The sequence below is a fragment of the Nannobrachium achirus genome (assembly GCF_963921795.1).
Source record: "Nannobrachium achirus genome assembly, chromosome: 14".
Classification (NCBI taxonomy): domain Eukaryota; kingdom Metazoa; phylum Chordata; class Actinopteri; order Myctophiformes; family Myctophidae; genus Nannobrachium; species Nannobrachium achirus.
Genome location: NC_137821.1, coordinates 48,578,537 through 48,602,592, shown reverse-complemented (window position 1 = coordinate 48,602,592; position 24,056 = coordinate 48,578,537). Strand labels below are relative to the sequence as shown.

Below are 24,056 nucleotides of genomic sequence, written 5' to 3'. Positions count from 1 at the left end.
ATTGAATTGTTTATTTTTGGTCCACGATGCTTATATGAGACTTTAAGACTTTAAGATGACCCAATGTTATTCACGTCAAGACTTCAGTACTCTGTGAGCTTGTAGATCTGTTTTTTTTAGTTTTTTTATATCCAATGCTAAATCTAAAATCTTTTAACGAGGATTGGGCGGGGGAAAAAATCTGTTGAAAACTGAAAAAAGGGAGGGAGGGAGAGAGAGAGAGGACAGGGAGTGAGGGAAGAAAAATGGAGAAGAGAGGAAGAGAGGAAGGAATACAGGAGGGAGGAGTAAAGGATTAGATACTGTATGACAAAAGGAGAGAGAGAGAGAGAGAGAGAGAGAGAGAGAGAGAGAGAGAGAGAGAGAGAGAGAGAGAGAGAGAGAGGTCATGTATGCTTTTAGTGGTTGACACCTTGACCCCTTTTAACCATCCCTCCTTCACTTAGCATCTCTCCATCACCCCCCCACCCCATCCCTTCATCCATCCATCTCCAACACACACACACACACACACACACACACACACACACACACACACACACACACACACACACACACACACACACACACACACACACACACACACACACCTCTCTCTCTAGAGTCTATTATGTGATTGATGCTTCACGGACAGGTGATCAATATGATATTCACAAAAACCTGACTGTCTGTGGAGTGTGTGTGTGTGTGTGTGTGTGTGTGTGTGTGTGTGTGTGTGTGTGTGCGTGCGTGCGTGCGTGCGTGCGTGCGTGCGTGCGTGCGTGCGTGCGTGCGTGCGTGTGTGTGCGCACGTGTGTGTGTGTGTGCGCGCACGTGTGTGTGTGTGCGTGCATGCGTGCATTCGTGTGTGTGGTAACCTTTGTCCTTGGTCATCTTCTTGATGGATAGAGCTGGATTCACGGCAACATCTGCATCAGCTGAAATTACACACACGCATGCATGCACGCACACACACACACTCTTCAGCTCTATGCGTCTATTTGAAGTATTTGAAGCCCCCTACTCGAATTTGCAACCAATGTGTCTCCCCATGGTTCCAATCTTCTTAGCGTGTGACCAATAATTGCCAAAACACTAAGATATTAACTCTTTTACTGCCATTTGTATGATTTTATAAGGATCTAAGGATGTCTTGTAAAGTCATTAAAGTAGCTTATCTTTGCGATAAAAAAAAAAATAATAATAATAATAACCATACATTATTTCCAACCAAATGTTTTTGTAAAAGTCCAGTGTATCCCTCATCGTGTTATGAAAAAAGAAATACAAATAAAATAAAGTCAAACGTGCGCTTCTGTTCCAATGAACAAGGCTGAAGTTTAGAAATACAGAAACTAGATCCAGGCATAGTAATGGAGGACAAAAGTAATCCCGCTGCCATTGTTGTTCATGTGCGCTCCAGATTTGAGACCAGCATTACGGGAGCTGCTGCTACCGTACCCATGACCTTGTGGTCAAGAGGCGAGCTACCCCAGACGCCAATCACATACAGTACTAATCAAATAAAAGTCATGGTATGTTTTCTATAAAAGCTTGAAAAGTGAGTTTTCACTGTGATAGTGCTGAATACGCTAGTTCCATTGATCCCAGCTGGAACACAATCAATTGATTGATCATGATGAAAAAAAAAATGCAACACGTTCAGGGGTCATAACCTTGCTGGCTTCATTGTGCTGGATAGTTTCGATTTTATAAAAAAAAATTGCAACGGACATACAAAACAAGTGGACAATAATATTATTGTGGGCTCGCCTATAAGGCGAGCACACTTTAGATATTGTCATTATTGTGGGCTCGCCTATAAGGCGAGCACACTTTAGATATTGTCATTATTTCTATACTAGGCAGGCAGTCAGTGCAAGTATCAAAAAACTTCGGTTCCTTTCTACTCCTACATACTTAGTGAGAAAATGAAAATAAAAACATCAATGTGTTCAGCTTACTGTGGCGACGTGTGCTATTACTTTTTACAGCAATCGGCCAAATGGTGGCGCTGTAGGAAGCCTTCGAAAGTGCGAACTTTGAACAGGTATAGCTCATGCTGTGTTTGAGGTAAAGCCATGAAACCTGTATACACGTATGCGTCTCCTCATGCCGAACAACTTTTACGCTCTGACTTTTGACCTTTGACCTTTAGATCTCCCACAATTTGGAATTATATGAAAAACAGTAAAAATCTATCTCCTCCTGGGTTTTTTTCGTTACGCGCACGAAACTTTTTTCACATGAACTTTGGACCAATACGGTCAGATTGATCAACCAGATTTCTTTTAAAGTGAAATATAATTTTTTAATAATTCAATCAATATTGCGGTTTTATGCAAATTATTCTTCGCCCTCTAAATCATACATGCAAAGTTACACGTTCATGGCATTTGGCAAAGATGTAGAGCAGGGGTCTTCAACAGGGGGTCCGCGACCCCTAGGGGGTCCGCGGAGGTACTGCAGGGGGTCCGCGAAATTATTGCTTTAAAAAAGAAAAAGAAAAATCAAAAAATGTTTTTTTTTTTTTTTTTTTCCACATTTATGTTAAAAAATAAATCATGATTCTATCCATTTTGAATAGCTTGAATACATGATTACTATGCAATTGACAGATTGTTGATATTATTGACTTGGTTCTCAGTTAATAAGTAGCATGTTTAGAAATGGTAGTGGTACGGCCCACCCTGCTCGCTGTAACTTGTACATGTTTAAAATAAAAAATATGTCGTAGCCCCGACCCCCCCACCCTACAAGGTGGTAGGGGGTCCCTGCTCCATCTCCCCATCAGTTTGGGGGTCCCCGGCCTGAAAACGTTGAAGACCCCTGATGTAGAGGGTTAGTCAAAGTATTACTGAAACCAATTTTAGTCCAATCGGCCAAAGGGGGGCGCTATACGAAGCGTTTGAAAATTCAAACTTCAAACGGGCATAAGTCATGACTCGTTTCGTTTTAAGATATGCAACTTGCTTACACGCGTGCTTTGACTCTGTCTTTGTTAAGTAAGCTCCGCCCTTCGATTTTCCGCCATTTTGAGCAGTTTGTAAAAAATTCTAGAATTTTCGCTCCACGTGCACAAAACTTTTTTTACGTGAACTTTGGACCAATATCTAAAGATCTGTCAGATCGGATTTTTTTTTTAAATTGAAACATGCTTTTTTAATAATTCAATGAATATTGCAGTTTTATGCAAATTATTCTTCTGCCTCTAAATCATACATGCAAAGTAACATGTTCATGGCATTTGGCAAAGATGTAGAGTGTTAGTCCAAATATCACTAAATCCAATTTCACTCCAATTGGCCAAAGGGGGGCGCTATATCATTTTGAGCAGTTTGTGAAACGCTTAAACCCGTTAGGATTTTTTTTAGCAATTTGCATGAAACATTCTACACACAATCTAAGGACCTTTATCTAATATGCCTATGAAGTACACACACACACAAAAAGAAAAATAATAACAAATATAGCTGCAAGCAGCGATAAAGTGGCCAAAGCCAAAAACACCTCAAATCATGAACACAGCCTGCAATGTCCGTGAAATCTTGCAAGCACATTCCCAATAGGTCAAGGAACAGATACCACCCTTCTTACATTGGCCTGTTATAATAGCGCCACCAGCGGGTCAACTTTTGGCACAACACATTTTTGGAACAAAATGGACCAATCTTTGACGTCAGTAACGTCAAAGAGAGCACTGCCTGCGATCTTGACATTTTGTACTTTTATAGCCATTGTTTTCTGGCTTGAAGCGAGCCCACAATTGTTTCGAAGGAACAATATTTTTCTAGTTTATTTATCTATCAGTCATATAGTAGACGGGAACTTCGGTTCCTTTCTACTCCTACATACTTAGTGAGAAAATGAAAATAAAAACATCAATGTGTTCAGCTTACTGTGGCGCAGTGTGCTATTACTTTTTACAGCAATCGGCCAAATGGTGGCGCTGTAGGAAGCCTTCGAAAGTGCAAACTTTGAACAGGTATAGCTCATGCTGTGTTATACATACAGCCATGAAACCTGTATACACTTATGCGTCTCCTCATGCCGAACAACTTTTACCCTCTAACTTTTGACCTCTGACCTTTAGGTCTCCCACAATTTGGAATAATATGAAAAACAGTAAAAATCTATCTCCTCCTGGGTTTCTTTCGTTACGCGCACAAAACTTTTTTCACATGAACTTTGGACCAATACGGTGAGATTGATCAACCAGATTTTTTTTAAAGTGAAATATAATTTTTTAATAATTCAATCAATATTGCGGTTTTATGCAAATTATTCTTCGGCCTCTAAATCATACATGCAAAGTTACACGTTCATGGCATTTGGCAAAGATGTAGAAGGTTAGTCAAAGTATCACTGAAACCAATTTTATTCCAATCGGCCAAAGGGGGGCGCTATACGAAGCGTTTGAAAATTCAAACTTCAAACGGGCATAAGTCATGACTCGTTTCGTTTGAAGACATGCAACTTGTTACACGCGTGCTTTGACTCAAGCGGAAGACATCTGTGTCGTTGTTAAGTAAGCTCCGCCCTTCAATTTTCCGCCATTTTAAGCAGTTTATAAAACGCGCAAACCCGCTTTTATTCTGGAATCTTCGCGTCACGTGCACAAAACTTTTTTTACTTGAACTTTGGACCAATATCTAAAGATCTGTCAGATCGGATTTCTTCAAAATTGAAACATGCTTTTTTTTATAATTCAATGAATATTGCAGTTTTATGCAAATTATTCTTCTGCCTCTAAATCATACATGCAAAGTAACATGTTCATGGCATTTGGCAAAGATGTAGAGTGTTAGTCCAAATATAACTAAAACCAATCTTACTCCAATTGGCCAAAGGGGGGCGCTATATCATTTTGAGCAGTTTGTGAAACGCTTAAACCCGTTAGGATTTTTTTTCCGCAATTTGCATGAAACATTCTACACACAATCTAAGGACCTTTATCTAATATGCCTATGAAGTGCACACACAAAAAAATATACAATAATAATTATAAATATAGCTGCAAGCAGCGATAAAGTGGCCAAGGCCAAAAACACCTCAAATCATGAACACAGCCTGCAATGTGCGTGAAATCTTGCAAGCACATTCCCAATAGGCCAAGGAACAGATACCACCCTTCTCACATTGGCCTGTTATAGCGCCACCAGTGGGTCAACTTTTGCACAACACATTTTTGGAACAAAATGGACCAATCTTTGACGTCAGTAACGTCAAAGAGAGCACTGCCTGCGATCTTGACATTTTGTACTTTTATAGCCATTGTTTTCTGGCTTGAAGCGAGCCCACAATTGTTTCGAAGGAACAATATTTTCTAGTTGTGGGCTCGCCTATAAGGCGAGCACACTTTAGATATTGTCATTATTTATTTATTGTGGGCTCGCCAGTACCTGGCGAGCACACTTTAGATATTGTCATTATTTATCTATCAGGCAGGCAGGCAGTCATATCAAGTATCAAAAAACTTCGGTTCCTTTCTACTCCTACATACTTAGTGAGAAAATGAAAATAAAAACATCAATGTGTTCAGTTTACAGTGGCGAAGTGTGCTATTACTTTTTACAGCAATCGGCCAAATGGTGGCGCTGTAGGAAGCCTTCGAAAGTGCGATCTTTGAACAGGTATAGCTCATGCTGTGTTATACATACAGCCATGAAACCTGTATACACTTATGCGTCTCCTCATGCCGAACAACTTTTACCCTCTAACTTTTGACCTCTGACCTTTAGGTCTCCCACAATTCGGAATTATATGAAAAACAGTAAAAATCTATCTCCTCCTGGGTTTTTTTTCGATACGCGCACGAAACTTTTTTCACATGAACTTTGGACCAATACGGTCAGATTTATCTCGGCGGATTTCTTTTAAAGTGAAATATCATTTTTTAATAATTCAATAAATATTGCGGTTTTATGCAAATTATTCTTCTGCCTCTAAATCATGCATGCAAAGTTACACGTTCATGGCATTTGGCAAAGATGTGGAGGGTTAGTCAAAGTATCACTGAAACCAATTTTATTCCAATCGGCCAAAGGGGGGCGCTATACGAAGCGTTTGAAAATTCAAACTTCAAACGGGCATAAGTCATGACTCGTTTCGTTTGAAGACATGCAACTTGTTACACGCGTGCTTTGACTCAAGCGGAAGACATCTGTGTCGTTGTTAAGTAAGCTCCGCCCTTCGATTTTCCGCCACTTTGAGCAGTTTGTAAAACGCGTAAACCCGCTTTTATTCTGGAATTTTCGCGTCACGTGCACAAAACATTTTTTTACATGAACTTTGGACCGATATCTAAAGATCTGTCAGATCGGATTTCTTTAACATTGAAACATGCTTTTTTAAATAATTCAAACAATATTGCATTTTTATGCAAATTATTCTTCTGCCTCTAAAACATACAAGCAAAGTCACATTTTCATGACAAAATAGTGTAGAGGGTTAGTTCAAATATCACTGAAACCAATCTTACCCCAAATGGCCAAAGGGGGGCGCTATATAATTTTGAGCAGTTTGTAAAACGCTTAAACCCGTTTTTATTCTAGGATTTTTTTTGCAATTTGCATGAAACATTCTACACGCAATCTAAGGACCTTTATCTAACATGCCTATGAAGTGCACACAAAAAATTATAAAATAATAATAATAAATATAGCTGCAAGCAGCGATAAAGTGGCCAAGGCAGAAAAAGCAGGAAAGCAAAAAAGCATCAAGTGAAAGCAAAGAAGAAATCAAAGAAAAACTAGAAGCAGTGTTCTTCCGAACAGGTCTCCGGCAGGTCAGGTGTTTTTTTTTTTGGCCTAGTGGTGACTATAATAGGCCAAAGTCAAAAGGGTACCACGTGTTCTTGGGCCTTTCACGGCAATCGGACGCTGCATGCGGGATTTGAGGCATTTTGTTCCAAGAATGGGTTTTGCAAAAATTGACCCGCTGGTGGCGCTATAACAGGCCAATGTGAGAAGGGTGGCATCTGTTCCTTGACCTAGTGGGAATGTGCGTGCAAAATCTCACACAAATAGCAGGCTGCGTTTGAGACATTTTGTTCAAAAAGGAGCAATCCTGCAAACCTTGGAATTCAATGTTAGCCAATTAGATAGAATATGATATTGGACAAATCCGTCATGATTACATCACTGTAGAGATACTGTGTGCCCATTTGTGTGATTATCGGATAAAATCTGAAGGAGTAATATCGAAGAATGCGTTTTCGGCCTTCTGGTGGCGCTATAAATGACAGAGACTCTGCCGATTTTACACTAATCGGCATAGTTATTGGTAAAAGCACAAATTGACCTCTACACAACATTTATGCAAAAGACTATATGCAACAGACATAAAATAGTTCCAAAGAACTCCTCAAGGTTTTAACTAAATATCTTTATTTTCCAACTTTTTCATTAGTTGTCTTTGTTGAAGAGTTGGTCATCAGGTTGTAAACCTTCAAAACAGAGGGTTAACAACCTAGCCATTTTCAGGCATGTCTTTTAAATCACAATGTTTTCAAATAATTCAAGTAGTAAACTTCTTCAAATAAAGTTCGGCCAAAGGGGGGCGCTATACGAAGCGTTTGAAAATTCAAACTTCAAACGGGCATAAGTCATGACTCGTTTCGTTTGAAGACATGCAACTTGTTACACGCGTGCTTTGACTCAAGCGGAAGACATCTGTGTCGTTGTTAAGTAAGCTCCGCCCTTCGATTTTCCGCCACTTTGAGCAGTTTGTAAAACGCGTAAACCCGCTTTTATTCTGGAATTTTCGCGTCACGTGCACAAAACATTTTTTTACATGAACTTTGGACCGATATCTAAAGATCTGTCAGATCGGATTTCTTTAACATTGAAACATGCTTTTTTAAATAATTCAAACAATATTGCATTTTTATGCAAATTATTCTTCTGCCTCTAAAACATACAAGCAAAGTCACATTTTCATGACAAAATAGTGTAGAGGGTTAGTTCAAATATCACTGAAACCAATCTTACCCCAAATGGCCAAAGGGGGGCGCTATATAATTTTGAGCAGTTTGTAAAACGCTTAAACCCGTTTTTATTCTAGGATTTTTTTTGCAATTTGCATGAAACATTCTACACGCAATCTAAGGACCTTTATCTAACATGCCTATGAAGTGCACACAAAAAATTATAAAATAATAATAATAAATATAGCTGCAAGCAGCGATAAAGTGGCCAAGGCAGAAAAAGCAGGAAAGCAAAAAAGCATCAAGTGAAAGCAAAGAAGAAATCAAAGAAAAACTAGAAGCAGTGTTCTTCCGAACAGGTCTCCGGCAGGTCAGGTGTTTTTTTTTTTGGCCTAGTGGTGACTATAATAGGCCAAAGTCAAAAGGGTACCACGTGTTCTTGGGCCTTTCACGGCAATCGGACGCTGCATGCGGGATTTGAGGCATTTTGTTCCAAGAATGGGTTTTGCAAAAATTGACCCGCTGGTGGCGCTATAACAGGCCAATGTGAGAAGGGTGGCATCTGTTCCTTGACCTAGTGGGAATGTGCGTGCAAAATCTCACACAAATAGCAGGCTGCGTTTGAGACATTTTGTTCAAAAAGGAGCAATCCTGCAAACCTTGGAATTCAATGTTAGCCAATTAGATAGAATATGATATTGGACAAATCCGTCATGATTACATCACTGTAGAGATACTGTGTGCCCATTTGTGTGATTATCGGATAAAATCTGAAGGAGTAATATCGAAGAATGCGTTTTCGGCCTTCTGGTGGCGCTATAAATGACAGAGACTCTGCCGATTTTACACTAATCGGCATAGTTATTGGTAAAAGCACAAATTGACCTCTACACAACATTTATGCAAAAGACTATATGCAACAGACATAAAATAGTTCCAAAGAACTCCTCAAGGTTTTAACTAAATATCTTTATTTTCCAACTTTTTCATTAGTTGTCTTTGTTGAAGAGTTGGTCATCAGGTTGTAAACCTTCAAAACAGAGGGTTAACAACCTAGCCATTTTCAGGCATGTCTTTTAAATCACAATGTTTTCAAATAATTCAAGTAGTAAACTTCTTCAAATAAAGTTTTTAAACATTAAGTATTGTGAAGTCTGAACCCAAACCAGCACACGGAAACAGTTCTCAAGGTGAAAACGCAATAAGCGTTGTTTTATTCAATGGGGCGTTCCCCTAAAACATGAAAGAAAGTTCTTCCCAAAACCGGGGCTTTTAACTCAAAATATGCTTCTTTCCAGAACTTAACAAACAGGGGTTACATTCGAAACACATGTTTCACAGTATGCTGTTGCTTCCATTAACACATGCCATTTCTCTTCCAAGATTCAGATGCAGCTCCTAATGTGCCTACAATGGGAACAGATAGAACCACCATTAGCAATGTGGCAAAATACAGAGCAAATGTGCGACAGGAGAACATAGTGGAGTTTTGCTTACTGCTCGATGGAAGAGTCCCTTCGAGAGCCAGCTACACAGTGAAGCAGAGCTCGTGGTTAAGAGCAAAAACATTTGGATTGCCTGACTCGGAGAAGCTGTGTTGTGGCCAGGTGCTGACAAATCAAACTGATTGCAACAAGCAGCCATCTTAGCTGCTGCATTCTGGGAAATGTAGTTTTTCTGAAAACCAAACAAAGCCATCAGTTAGATTCAGTTCACATGCAAAAAACAGGGCCTGGATTAAAAAAAAGAAAAAAAAATCAACTAATCAGCCGATCTACAAGGTTAAAACAAAATAAAGTCAACAGATCTGCTGATTTGGAGGTTGTGATTTGCCATCCAATTTGCGTGATTTTAGGCCAAAATCTGTAGGAGCAGTGTTGAAAAATGTTTTGCAAGAATCGGCCTCATGGTGGCGCTGGAGGGCCATATGAGAAATCAGGCAGCCAAGGAGTGTGTGCAAAGTTTGGCATGGATAGGGGCAATGGTAACAGAGATATGAATAGGGCAAAAGTATGATGTCACACGGACAGAGTGACAGCCGGTGGAGGTTTCGATAGTAACTGCGACCTAACAGTCGCAATAATACTCACTTCTCTTTAGTTAAATGCTTACATTAAAGAAAGAGATGAGGCCACACCCCAAACAATAGTGGACACAGGCAATAATCCACAACTAAACACTCCTGACAATATAAAACACATTCTCACTGTAAACCATAGAACCAAAATAACACAGTAAAACGGTAAAAGAGACCATACAAAATACAAGCAAACAGTCTTACCGGTTAACAGAGCAGCACACACAGCCTCCTCAACTCAGCAGTGTTTTGCTCAAACTGTTCAGATGGATTCAATCGGCCGACGCCCAACAAGCAACCATCTTAGCTGCTGCATTCTGGGAAATGTAGTTTTTCTGAAAACCAAACAATTACATTCAGTTCACAGGCAAAAAAACTAAAACAAAAAAAATCAGCCGATCTACAAGCTTAAAACAAAATAAAGTCGACAAATCTGCTTATCTACAAGCAATAATTACATTCCCGAAATGAATCTTTTTACCTTCCAATCCCAAAACCAGAAACAAACATTTCCGAGCCACATGTTCACTTACCAATTATCTTAGTCACGCAGCCTCAGTGTCAATATCAGAGTTGGTCAGGTGGATCTAAAAGCAATATAGTGTGGGTTAAATATAAATGTAGTAATGCTGTTAGAAATTGGAATAGTCTTGAAATGAAATGTGTACAAACCTGCAGCAGCTCCAATGAGGTTACTGAACACACTGAAGAAAGACTGGCTTTATACAGGGTGTGGTGATTACCAATGCTCCGCAGCTGTGACTCAGGGACCGTGTTCAAAACATTGCATGTGAAAAATAAGAATATATTCCATTTGAAAAATAAAATAAAATGACTGTAATTCCCGCTGAACCGTGGGTTACAAGTGCACAAGTGCACAGTGCACTAACCTACATTATTGCAAAGTGTGATTAAAATGTGACTTTGAATGTATGTTTTAGAGGCAGAAGAATAATTTGCCAGCAGCATCAACCATGCTTCTAAACACACTGAGCACGCACGCACGCGCACACACACACACACACACACACACACACACACACACACACACACACACACACACACACATGTGCCTAACCATTCTGCATTAGAGGTGGGATTTATGGCTCTTTGAAGTGAGACAGTACCATCGATCTGGCTCACTAAAAAGAGCCGTTCAAAAGACTGGCTCATTTGGCTCCTTGTATATTTATATATTTTTAAGAAGAATTTGTTTAAACATGAATCCACAAGGTGGCACCGCATTCCTCTGCTGACAGTTGAGATCACAATTTAGTATTTACCCTTTTCATAAAATGTGTGTGTAAATTAAGCTACCTTGACTTTTGTTATTCATAAAACACCAAAAAAAACAAGCAGGCAACAATGAACTCGCTCCTCCACTTGTTCTCTCTCTCTCACTCACTCACTGTACTCAGTCACTACTCAGTGGAGTAGCAAGGAGATGTTGAATTGGGGGGAGGGGGTCTCCCCCCCAAATGAACGGCTCTCTACTGCGCGAACCGGATCCCAACGTTCACTTCAAAGAGCCGTTCAAAAGATTTGATTCGTTCGCGAACGTCCCAGCTCTATTCTGCATCTAGCCTAAGGCCCAGATCATGGGAAACCCCTACTCACGTCAGGGTGGGGGGTCCCCAGTTCAAATATGATTCTTTTTGGTTTCAGTGATATTTGGACTTACCCTCTACAGTAGTTCATCATGAAAATGTTACTTTGCATGTATGCAGATGAATAATTTGCATAAAACTTGCAATGTTGATTGAATTATTAAAAAAGCATGTTTCAATGTTTAAAAAATCCGATCTGACAGATCTTTAGATATTGGTCCAAAGTTCATGTAAAAAAAGTTCTGTGCACGTGACGCGAAAAAATTGGAATAAAACGGGTTTAAGCGTTTTACGAACTGCTCAAAATGGCGGAAAATCTATGGGCGGAGCTTACTTAACAAAGACACAGATGTCTTCCGCTTGAGTCAAGGCACGCGTGTAAGCAAGTTGCATGTCTTCAAACGAAACGAGGCATGACTTATGCCCCTTTAAAGTTTGAGTTTTCAAACACTTCGTATAGCGCCCCCCTTTGGCCAATTGGAGTAAGATTGCTTTCAGTGATATTTGGACTAACCCTCTACATATTTGCCAAATGCCATGAACGTGTCACTTTGCATGTATGATTTAGAGGCAGAAGAATAATTTGCATGAAACTGCATTATACAGTGAATTATTAAAAAATAATGTTTCGCTTTAAAAGAAATCCGGCCGCTGTGCGATGACCGCATTGGTCCAAAGTTCATGTAAAAAAAAGTTTTGCGCATGTTACGCGAAAATCCCAGGAGGAGATAGATTTTGACTGTTTTTCATATAATTCAAAATTGTGGGAGAAGTAAAGGTCAGAGGTCAAAAGTCAGAGCGTAAAAGTTGTTCGGCATGAGGAGACGCATAAGTGTATACAGGTTTCATTGCTGTACCTGAAACAGGGCATGAGCTACACCAGTTCAAAGTTGGCATTGTTCAAAGGCTTCCTACAGCGCCACCCTTTGGCCGATTGTTGCGAGCTTCGCGTTTTAGCCGTTTGGCATAGTCCTCTGCCATACTGCCGAGTTTCGTAAAAAGCGACTGCACGGTCTAGCCGCTAGAGCAAAAGTGGCGGAATAATAATAATAATAGTGATGAAGTCCAATAACAATGAGTGGCCAAGGCATTGCCACTTCGTGGCCTTGGCCACTAAATATAGCTGCAAGCAGCGATAAAGTGTCCAAAGCCAAAAACACCTCAAATCATGAACACAGCCTGGGATGTGCGTGAAATCTTGCAAGCACATTCCCAATAGGTCAAGGAACAGATACCAACCTTCTCACATTGGCCTGTTATAGCGCCACCAGCGGGTCAACTTTTGCACAACACATTTTTGGAACAAAATGGACCAATCTTTGACGTCAGTAACGTCAAAGAGAGCACTGCCTGCGATCTTGACATTTTGTGCTTTTATAGCCATTGTTTTCCGGCTTGAAGCGAGCCCACAATTGTTTCGAAGGAACAATATTTTTCTAGTTTATCTATCAGGCAGTCATATAGTAGACGGGAACTTCGGTTCCTTTCTACTCCTACATACTTAGTGAGAAAATGAAAATAAAAACATCAATGTGTTCAGTTTACAGTGGCGAAGTGTGCTATTACTTTTTACAGCAATCGGCCAAATGGTGGCGCTGTAGGAAGCCTTCGAAAGTGCGATCTTTGAACAGGTATAGCTCATGCTGTGTTTGAGGTACAGCCATGAAACCTGTATACACTTATGCGTCTCCTCATGCCGAACAACTTTTACCCTCTAACTTTTGACCTCTGACCTTTAGGTCTCCCACAATTCGGAATTATATGAAAAACAGTAAAAATCTATCTCCTCCTGGGATTTTCGCGTTACGCGCACGAAACTTTTTTCACATGAACTTTGGACCAATACGGTCAAACTAATCTCGGCGGATTTCTTTTAAAGTGAAATATAATTTTTTAATAATTCAATTAATATTGCGGTTTTATGCAAATTATTCTTTGGCCTCTAAATCATACATGCAAAGTTACACGTTCATGGCATTTGGCAAAGATGTGGAGGGTTAGTCAAAGTATCACTGAAACCAATTTTATTCCAATCGGCCAAAGGGGGGCGCTATACGAAGCGTCTGAAAATTCAAACTTCAAACGGGCATAAGTCATGACTCGTTTCGTTTGAAGACATGCAACTTGTTACACGCGTGCTTTGACTCAAGCGGAAGACATCTGTGTCGTTGTTAAGTAAGCTCCGCCCTTCGATTTTCCGTCACTTTGAGCAGTTTGTAAAACGCGTAAACCCGCTTTTATTCTGGAATTTTCGCGTCACGTGCACAAAACTTTTTTTACGTGAACTTTGGACCGATATCTAAAGATCTGTCAGATCGGATTTCTTTAACATTGAAACATGCTTTTTTAAATAATTCAAACAATATTGCATATTTATGCAAATTATTCTTCTGCCTCTAAAACATACAAGCAAAGTCACATTTTCATGACAAAATAGTGTAGAGGGTTAGTTCAAATATCACTGAAACCAATCTTACCCCAAATGGCCAAAGGGGGGCGCTATATAATTTTGAGCAGTTTGTAAAACGCTTAAACCCGTTTTTATTCTAGGATTTTTTTTGCAATTTGCATGAAACATTCTACACGCAATCTAAGGACCTTTATCTAACATGCCTATGAAGTGCACACAAAAAAATTATAAAATAATAATAATAAATATAGCTGCAAGCAGCGATAAAGTGTCCAAAGCCAAAAACACCTCAAATCATGAACACAGCCTGGGATGTGCGTGAAATCTTGCAAGCACATTCCCAATAGGTCAAGGAACAGATACCAACCTTCTCACATTGGCCTGTTATAGCGCCACCAGCGGGTCAACTTTTGCACAACACATTTTTGGAACAAAATGGACCAATCTTTGACGTCAGCAACGTCAAAAAGAGCACTGCCTGCGATCTTGACATTTTGTGCTTTTATAGCCATTGTTTTCTGGCTTGAAGCGAGCCCACAATTGTTTCGAAGGAACAATATTTTTCTAGTTGTGGGCTCGCCAGTACCTGGCGAGCACACTTTAGATATTGTCATTATTTATTTATCTAGTAAGTAGACGGGATTTTCGGTTCCTTTCTACTCCTACATACTTAGTGAGAAAATGAAAATAAAAACATCAATGTGTTCAGTTTACAGTGGCGAAGTGTGCTATTACTTTTTACAGCAATCGGCCAAATGGTGGCGCTGTAGGAAGCCTTCGAAAGTGCGAACTTTGAACAGGTATAGCTCATGCTGTGTTTGAGGTACAGGCATGAAACCTGTATACACGTATGCGTCTCCTCATGCCGAACAACTTTTAGCCTCTGACTTTTGACCTCTGACCTTTAGATCTCCCACAATTCGGAATTATATGAAAAACAGTAAAAATCTATCTCCTCCTGGGTTTTTTTCGATACGCGCACAAAACCTTTTTCACATGAACTTTGGACCAATACGGTCAAACTAATCTCGGCGGATTTCTTTTAAAGTGAAATATAATTTTTTAATAATTCAATAAATATTGCAGTTTTATGCAAATTATTCTTCGGCCTCTAAATCATACATGCAAAGTTACACGTTCATGGCATTTGGCAAAGATGTAGAGGGTTAGTCAAGGTATCACTGAAACCAATTTTATTCCAATCGGCCAAAGGGGGGCGCTATACGAAGCGTCTGAAAATTCAAACTTCAAACGGGCATAAGTCATGACTCGTTTCGTTTGAAGACATGCAACTTGTTACACGCGTGCTTTGACTCAAGCGGAAGACATCTGTGTCGTTGTTAAGTAAGCTCCGCCCTTCGATTTTCCGCCACTTTGAGCAGTTTGTAAAACGCGTAAACCCGCTTTTATTCTGGAATTTTCGCGTCACGTGCACAAAACTTTTTTTACGTGAACTTTGGACCGATATCTAAAGATCTGTCAGATCGGATTTCTTTAACATTGAAACATGCTTTTTTAAATAATTCAAACAATATTGCATTTTTATGCAAATTATTCTTCTGCCTCTAAAACATACATGCAAAGTCACATTTTCATGACAAAATAGTGCAGAGGGTTAGTTCAAATATCACTGAAACCAATCTTACCCCAAATGGCCAAAGGGGGGCGCTATATAATTTTGAGCAGTTTGTAAAACGCTTAAACCCGTTTTTATTCTAGGATTTTTTTTGCAATTTGCATGAAACATTCTACACGCAATCTAAGGACCTTTATCTAACATGCCTATGAAGTGCACACAAAAAAAATATAAAATAATAATAATAAATATAGCTGCAAGCAGCGATAAAGTGTCCAAAGCCAAAAACACCTCAAATCATGAACACAGCCTGGGATGTGCGTGAAATCTTGCAAGCACATTCCCAATAGGTCAAGGAACAGATACCAACTTTCTCACATTGGCCTGTTATAGCGCCACCAGCGGGTCAACTTTTGCACAACACATTTTTGGAACAAAATGGACCAATCTTTGACGTCAGTAACGTCAAAGAGAGCACTGCCTGCGATCTTGACATTTTGTGCTTTTATAGCCATTGTTTTCCGGCTTGAAGCGAGCCCACAATTGTTTCGAAGGAACAATATTTTTCTAGTGACAATATCTAACCGTCATATCAAGTTCTCCTCAAAACTTCGGTTCCTTTCTACTCCTACATACTTAGTGAGAAAATGAAAATAAAAACATCAATGTGTTCAGCTTACAGTGGCGAAGTTTGCTATTATTTTTTACAGCAATCGGCCAAATGGTGGCGCTGTAGGAAGCCTTCGAAAGTGCGATCTTTGAACAGGTATAGCTCATGCTGTGTTATACGTACAGCCATGAAACCTGTATACACTTATGCGTCTCCTCATGCCGAACAACTTTTACCCTCTAACTTTTGACCTCTGACCTTTAGGTCTCCCACAATTTGGAATTATATGAAAAACAGTAAAAATCTATCTCCTCCTGGGATTTTTGCATAATGTGCACGAAACTTTTTTCACATGAACTTTGGACCAATACGGTCAAACTAGTCTCGGCGGATTTCTTTTAAAGTGAAATATAATTTTTTAATAATTCAATCAATATTGCGGTTTTATGCAAATTATTCTTCAGCCTCTAAATCATACATGCAAAGTCTCGTTTCGTTTGAAGACATGCAACTTGTTACACGCGTGCTTTGACTCAAGCGGAAGACATCTGTGTTGTTGTTAAGTAAGCTCCGCCCTTCGATTTTCCGCCATATTGAGCAGTTTGTAAAACGCGTAAACCCGCTTTTATTCTGGAATTTTCGCTCCACGTGCACAAAACTTTTTTTACGTGAACTTTGGACCAATATCTAAAGATCTGTCAGATCGGATTTCTTTAAAATTGAAACATGCTTTTTTAAATAAATTCAATGAATATTGCAGTTTTATGCAAATTATTCTTCTGCCTCTAAATCATACATGCAAAGTAACATGTTCATGGCATTTGGCAAAGATGTAGAGTGTTAGTCCAAATATCACTAAAACCAATCTTACCCTAATTGGCCAAATGGGGGCGCTATATCATTTTGAGCAGTTTGTGAAACGCTTAAACCTGTTAGGATTTATTTTTGCAATTTGCATGAAACATTCTACACACAATCTAAGGACCTTTATCTAATATGCCTATGAAGTGCACACACACAAAAAAAATATAATAATGAATATAGCTGCAAGCAGCGATAAAGTGGCCAAAGCCAAAAACACCTCAAATCATGAACACAGCCTGCAATGTGCGTGAAATCTTGCAAGCACATTCCCAATAGGTCAAGGAACAGATACCACGCTTCTTACATTGGCCTGTTATAGCGCCACCAGCGGGTCAACTTTTGCACAACACATTTTTGGAACAAAATGGACCAATCGTTGACGTCAGTAACGTCAAAGAGAGCACTGCCTGCGATCTTGACATTTTGTACTTTTATAGCCATTGTTTTCTGGCTTGAAGCGAGCCCACAATTGTTTCGAAGGAACAATATTTTTCTAGTGACAATATCTAACCGTCATATCAAGTTCTCCTCAAAACTTCGGTTCCTTTCTACTCCTACATACTTAGACAGAAAATGAAAATAAAAACATCAATGTGTTCAGCTTACAGTGGCGAAGTGTGCTATTATTTTTTACAGCAATCGGCCAAATGGTGGCGCTGTAGGAAGCCTTCGAAAGTGCGAACTTTGAACAGGTATAGCTCATGCTCTGATATACGTACAGCCATGAAACCTGTATACACGTATGCGTCTCCTCATGCCGAACAACTTTTACGCTCTGACTTTTGACCTTTGACCTTTAGATCTCCCACAATTTGGAATTATATGAAAAACAGTAAAAATCTATCTCCTCCTGGGATTTTCGCGTTACGCTCACAAAACCTTTTTCACATGAACTTTGGACCAATACGGTCAAACTAGTCTCGGCGGATTTCTTTTAAAGTGAAATATATTTTTTTAATAATTCAATCCATATTGCGGTTTTATGCAAATTATTCTTCAGCCTCTAAATCAAACATGCAAAGTTACACATTCATGGCATTTGGCAAAGATGTAGAGGGTTAGTCAAAGTATCACTGAAACCAATTTTATTCCAATCGGCCAAAGGGGGGCGCTATACAAAGCGTTTGAAAATTCAAACTTTAAACGGGTATAAGTCATGCCTCGTTTCGTTTGAAGACATGCAACTTGCTTACACGCGTGCTTTGACTCAAGCAGAAGACATCTGTGTCTTTTTTAAGTAAGCTCCGCCCTTAGATTTTCCGCCATATTGAGCAGTTTGTAAAACGCTTAAACCCGCTTTTAATCTGGAATTTTCGCGTCACGTCCACAAAACCTTTTTTTACATGAACTTTGGACCAATATCTAAAGAATCTGTCAGATCGGATTTAAAAGAAAAATTGAAACATGCTTTTTTAATAATTCAATGAATATTGCAGTTTTATGCAAATTATTCTTCTGCCTCTAAATCATACATGCAAAGTAACATGTTCATGGCATTTGGCAAAGATGTAGAGTGTTAGTCCAAATATCACTAAAACCAATCTTACTCCAATTGGCCAAAGGGGGGCGCTATATCATTTTGAGCAGTTTGTGAAACGCTTAAACCCGTTAGGATTTTTTTTGCAATTTGCATGAAACATCCTACACACAATCTAAGGACCTTTATCTAATAAGCCTATGAAGTGCACACACACAAATAATAATAATAATAATAATAAATATAGCTGCAAGCAGCGATAAAGTGGCCAAAGCCAAAAACACAGCCTGCAATGTGCGTGAAATCTTGCAAGCACATTCCCAATAGGTCAAGGAACAGATACCACCCTTCTTACATTGGCCTGTTATAGCGCCACCAGCGGGTCAACTTTTGCACAACACATTTTTGGAACAAAATGGACCAATCTTTGACGTCAGTAACGTCAAAGAGAGCATTGCCTGCGATCTTGACATTTTGTACTTTTATAGCCATTGTTTTCTGGCTTGAAGCGAGCCCACAATTGTTTCGAAGGAACAATATTTTCTAGTTTCTCTTTGCTGTTGTGTAAATTCACCCTACTGTAAGATCAAATTAGTCTAACCCTGTATACAGTAGCTTGCTGCTTAGCAGAATTGGGAATTCAAAAATATGTTTTAAAGATATTTTAAAATATGTTTTGGTGAACAGAAATGACAGACAGATGACTGCTAGCTTCCTTTCCCAGCCTTCACGAGGTGTAGTTCCAGACTCTACGTATATTTATAGCATGCGTAGATTGTGGAATAGTTGTCTGGCTACACGAGACTAGTGTGTGGGTGCGTGCGTGCGTGTCTTTGGGTGTGTGCGTGCGTGCGTGTGTGTGTGTGTGTGTGTGTGTGTGTGTGTGTGTGTGTGTGTGTGTAAGCGTACCGAGTCTATCAGGAGAGCTGGAGGCGGAGCTACTGGGCTGAGACTGTAGGGGTGTGTTTGTTTCGTCCACCGAGGGAGAGGGAGACGGACTGTCACACACACGCTCCTAGAGAGAGATAGAGAGAGAGAGAGAGAGAGAGAGAGAGAGAGAGAGAGAGAGAGAGAGAGAGAGAGAGAGAGCGAGAGAGAGAGAGTTTAGACCAGGGTTCCCCAATAGGCGGCCCATGGGCCATTTGCGGCCCGCGGGGGGCTACTGTCTGGCCCACACCAACCCCAGTAATAATGGTGGTATACGAGCAGCAACAACACTAGTATATCGTCGTTGTCGGGTGGAAATCTCGTATCTCCAAATTTGTACGTTCTTTCGCAAATCATACAAGGCCGTCGCACAAAAGTAGTGAAAACAGCAGATCTACAAGCACACTCTTGTAGATCGGCTGTTTTCACTAGTTTAAATCATTTTTAAAATGATAAATTCAAAACACAAGGTTTTCACCCGACAGCAACGAAAACTGTCGCTGGAGTAGCGGGAACGCCACCGTCGCCCCCTGCAATGTTGTGGCCCTTGGCTTGGTACCCTAGACATAGTTCGGCCCTTGGGGAAAACTAATTGGGGAACCCTGGTTTAGACAAAAAAACTTGTGATGTAATCAACATCGATTATACTATTAGTAGGCCTTAGTAAGGAATAGAACAAATACAAACAAAACATTGAATTACATAACATAATGAACACCTGTCTGTAACATACTCAGGGTGTGTAGAGGTGTATATGGACATCAAGCCGGCCAATACCAAAACCCTCGCAAAATGCAGTCGTCCCAGGTGGAAATGCGGCAATCACGTAACGGTCGCCACCTGGTATTCCTAAACGTAACCTCGGTAAAACTATGCCTAAACCTAACCTTATTCCTAAACTTAACCTCAGTAATGTAGCTCAGTGGCCTTGTGGTTAGCATGTCCGCCCTGAGACAGGGAGCTCGGGTCACACCAAAGACTCTGAGAAATGGGACCCAATGCCTCCCTGCTTGGCACTCAGAATCAAGGGTTGGATTGGGGGTAAGTCCCTGTGACATACTAGCGTCATGTGCAGGGGGTGTACTTGTACATCAAGCTGCCTCACGCTACTGAAACAGGAGATGCCTATGGGCCCAATGGCTCAGCAAGGGCAAAACCTAAACCTAAATCTTAGCCTCAGTAAAACTACAGTATGCCTAACCCTAAACTTATTTCTAACCTCATCTTCAGTAAAACAAAGATAGAGATTGTGTGTGTGTGTGTGTGTGTGTGTGTGTGTGTGTGTGTGTGTGTGTGTGTGTGTGTGTGTGTGTGTGTGCGTGCGTGTGTTACCTTGATAACAGGTGCACGGTGGTGTGAGTGTGTGTGTATCTGCTGCGCTGCGGCAGCCATGTTGGCGATGGTGTTGAGGTGGTTCATCTGGGACATGGCCATGGCCACGGAGGCCGGGGGCAACCCGACGGGGAGCAGGGGGTGGGGCATCATCATGAAGGGCAGGTCCAATCCTGATGGAGAGAGAGACAGAGAGAGGCGGTCAAACAGACAGAAAGAGGGCGGTGAGTGTAGAGCTTGAACCAAGTTCATGGATTCCCTTGCCTGAAGACCACTTCAGCCGACTCGCGCCGTAGGGACAGAATTATACCTCAGGTACTCCCTTATAGTCAAATCCGTCTCAAGAAATTTGCCGTCTAAAGCTGGGTTCAAACCTGGATGGTTCGAGCGGCGCGATTACATACAAAGTGAATGCAAAGACGAGACGACATGCGACCGGGCACGGCGCGAACGGGCACGGCGCGACCGCGGCGCGAACGATCCGAAAGGGGCGGCGCGAACGACGCGAACGCCCGCCTCGTTCGCGCCGCCCCACTTGGAAAAATCGAACTGAAGCGACCTTCGCTTCCCTTCCACTCCACCCATCCTGACAGCCAATCAGCGTTGTTATTGTCCGGAGACACGGACATGTTTTTGGTGTTTGGAGTTGGGACTCCCTTTTTTCCGGGTGTTTCGCCTTGATTCCAACGGGACATAATTTTTTACCAATGCAGACCTGCACGACCAAAGTGAAGTGATAGAAGCGACTAGAATAGAAGAAATATCTTCAGGTTTGGACGCAGCTTTAGAAGTGAGAATGTGCTACACCAAAAAAACATGTTTCTATACTTATCCAGCCATGGACATAACAAACCTAATTCCATACACTTCCATACTTGTGTAGGAACCCTGGAGAAAGGCTGATTATTTCAGTGAGGCCACATTGTGTTGCTGATAGGAAACATGATCTCATCTCATCTTTGAAATGTTTTGTGAACCTACTGTATACGCTTCTGGTTTACATGTGTCTTTCTCTGACAAATGTCCAGCAGTAACAGCGCTTTACTATCCATAACATGGCTCTAACGAATCTGTGAGTGCATGTGCAGCATCCCTGTCATGCTTCAAATAAAGAATCAAACTAAGAGAATAAGCAAGTGATTAATACGTTGTTATGACAAGATGTCACAGATATGAATGACATATAAGCGACACCTCACAGGAACGGTGTGATTCCGCATCTTTGCATATTTTAGAAATTGGAAACCGTGTCTCCTGCAGTGAAGACCAAAAATCTAGTACTCCTTCCTGCTGGCGTCGCCAGTTTGATTCCCGATCCGGACGACCTTTGCCACATGTCATTCCCCATCTCTCTCCTCATTTCCTGTCAGTCTACTGTCCTATCGAATAAAGGCATAAAAAGTCCAAAAACAAATCTTAAAAAAAAAAGAGATGCTGGGCTTCATGAGCTTCTGGCAGTACTACTCATCAACCACCAGGTGTCCTACATCAGTGGTTCTCAACCTTTTCAGGCCGTGATCCCCAAAATAATCATATTTGAACTGGGGACCCCCAATCTGCACAAGCACTTGGAATTGGCATTACATTTATTTTGACTCGATCCATTCCATTGTGAAAATAGCTGAGCTACATACTCACAACGCCTTGTACAATTTCACAATTTCTGCCTCTAATATTTGACAATTTGGCCAATGTTTGACCACTACTACTAAAAAGGTCTTTAAAGTCCTTAAACTGTCACTTTAGAAATGTGCAGATACCCTCTATACAGTACACTTATACTGTATGTTGGTCTGTTTACAGTTGAGTGAGAAAACAATGTTAACATTTAACTAATCATCTGGGGACCCCTCCCCCAAAAAAAATAATAATAATTGGGGACCCCTCTGGGGGTCCCGACCCACAGGTTGAGAACCACTGTCCTACATGACATTACTAAGGTCTGAATGTCCCAGTGGTATAGTGCGTGAGCGGTGTGACTTTAAAGGAGTAGTTCACCCCCAAAATGACTTTCTTTCTATCGATTAATCACGCCATGGAGACCTGAGGTCAATAACATTTTGTTGTTTTTTGTCGCATTCCTATGCCAATAATTTGATTATAATAAATGTACCCCCATTGATTCCGGAATCAATGGGACTACAAAGAGTCTCCTCAAATTATTGGCTTAGGAATGTGACAAAAACAAAAAATTAGATATATATTATTGAATTCAAGTCTCCATGGGGTGAGTAAATCAATGGAATTTTAGGGGTGAACTACTCCTTTAAATACATATTTTAAAAATGTCTTATTTAACCTCTATTACAATTATTTAATGATTATTACGCTACACACACACACACACACACACACACACACACACACACGGTGGTCCAATCTCCCGTTTTTTTGCACTTGATGTGTTCAGTGAGTGGCCGCCGTTTTTGTTTTCCACCCGTCTCATGACAACTCATTATATCAGAGAGAGAGAGAGAGAGAGAGAGAGAGAGAGAGAGAGAGAGAGAGAGAGAGAGAGAGAGAGAGAGAGAGAGAGAGAGGGGGTTAAAGTTCAGAGGGGCGGAGAGGTAAGAGAAGGGTCAAACCCCTTCTTTTTTTCTCTCTTTTCACATCTTTCTTATTTTACTCTTTCCTTTCTCCAGTCTGATCCATTCTCCTCCTCCTCTCTACCACACACACCCGCACGTGCACATGCACACGCACACACACACACACACACACACACACACACACACACACGCGCGCGCGCGCGCGCGCGCGCGCGTTTAACACAACGTGCATGAGGAGGAAGGTTCCATTAGCACCTATTCATCTCTTAACCCTTTCACCTTGAACTCCCAAAGACAACCCTGACCCCAGACTCAACATGCAAGACTTGATCCATCAGATACATAACACACACACACAGGCGCACGCACACACATACACATGCACACACACACATACACATATGCACACACACACACACACACACACACACACACACACACACACACACACACCAGGGGTGTAAAGTAACTAAGTAGATTTACTTAAGTACCGTTTTGAGGTATCTGTACTTTACTTGAATATTTCCAATTTCCTTTACTTCTACTCCACTACATCTCGGGTCCAAATAGTGTACTTTTACACAACGTGTGCGTGCGCACACAAGCACGCACACACAGAGCAGCTTTCATTCCAATGAAACAATAACACTGATTGCTGCGGTTGTGACAATTGAGGTGACAGAATAATCAATGCTGCTAGAGTGTGTGTGTGTGTGTGTGT

At 40.7% G+C, this 24,056-nt stretch overlaps 1 protein-coding gene across 1 annotated transcript in view; it reads right to left on the bottom strand.

Moving 5' to 3' along the window:
* LOC308298093 (dachshund homolog 2-like) overlaps positions 1-24,056 on the bottom strand; it is a gene marked incomplete at its 3' end in the record, with an annotated part of 168,751 nt that overhangs the window by 22,619 nt on the left and 122,076 nt on the right. Inside the window, exons 5-7 of the mRNA XM_080741650.1 lie at positions 20,787-20,959; positions 19,437-19,542; positions 858-917 (exon numbers count right to left, since the gene is read on the bottom strand). Coding sequence (XP_080597776.1) covers positions 858-917; positions 19,437-19,542; positions 20,787-20,959 — 339 coding nt within the window. The remainder of the gene's footprint in view (positions 1-857; positions 918-19,436; positions 19,543-20,786; positions 20,960-24,056) is intronic.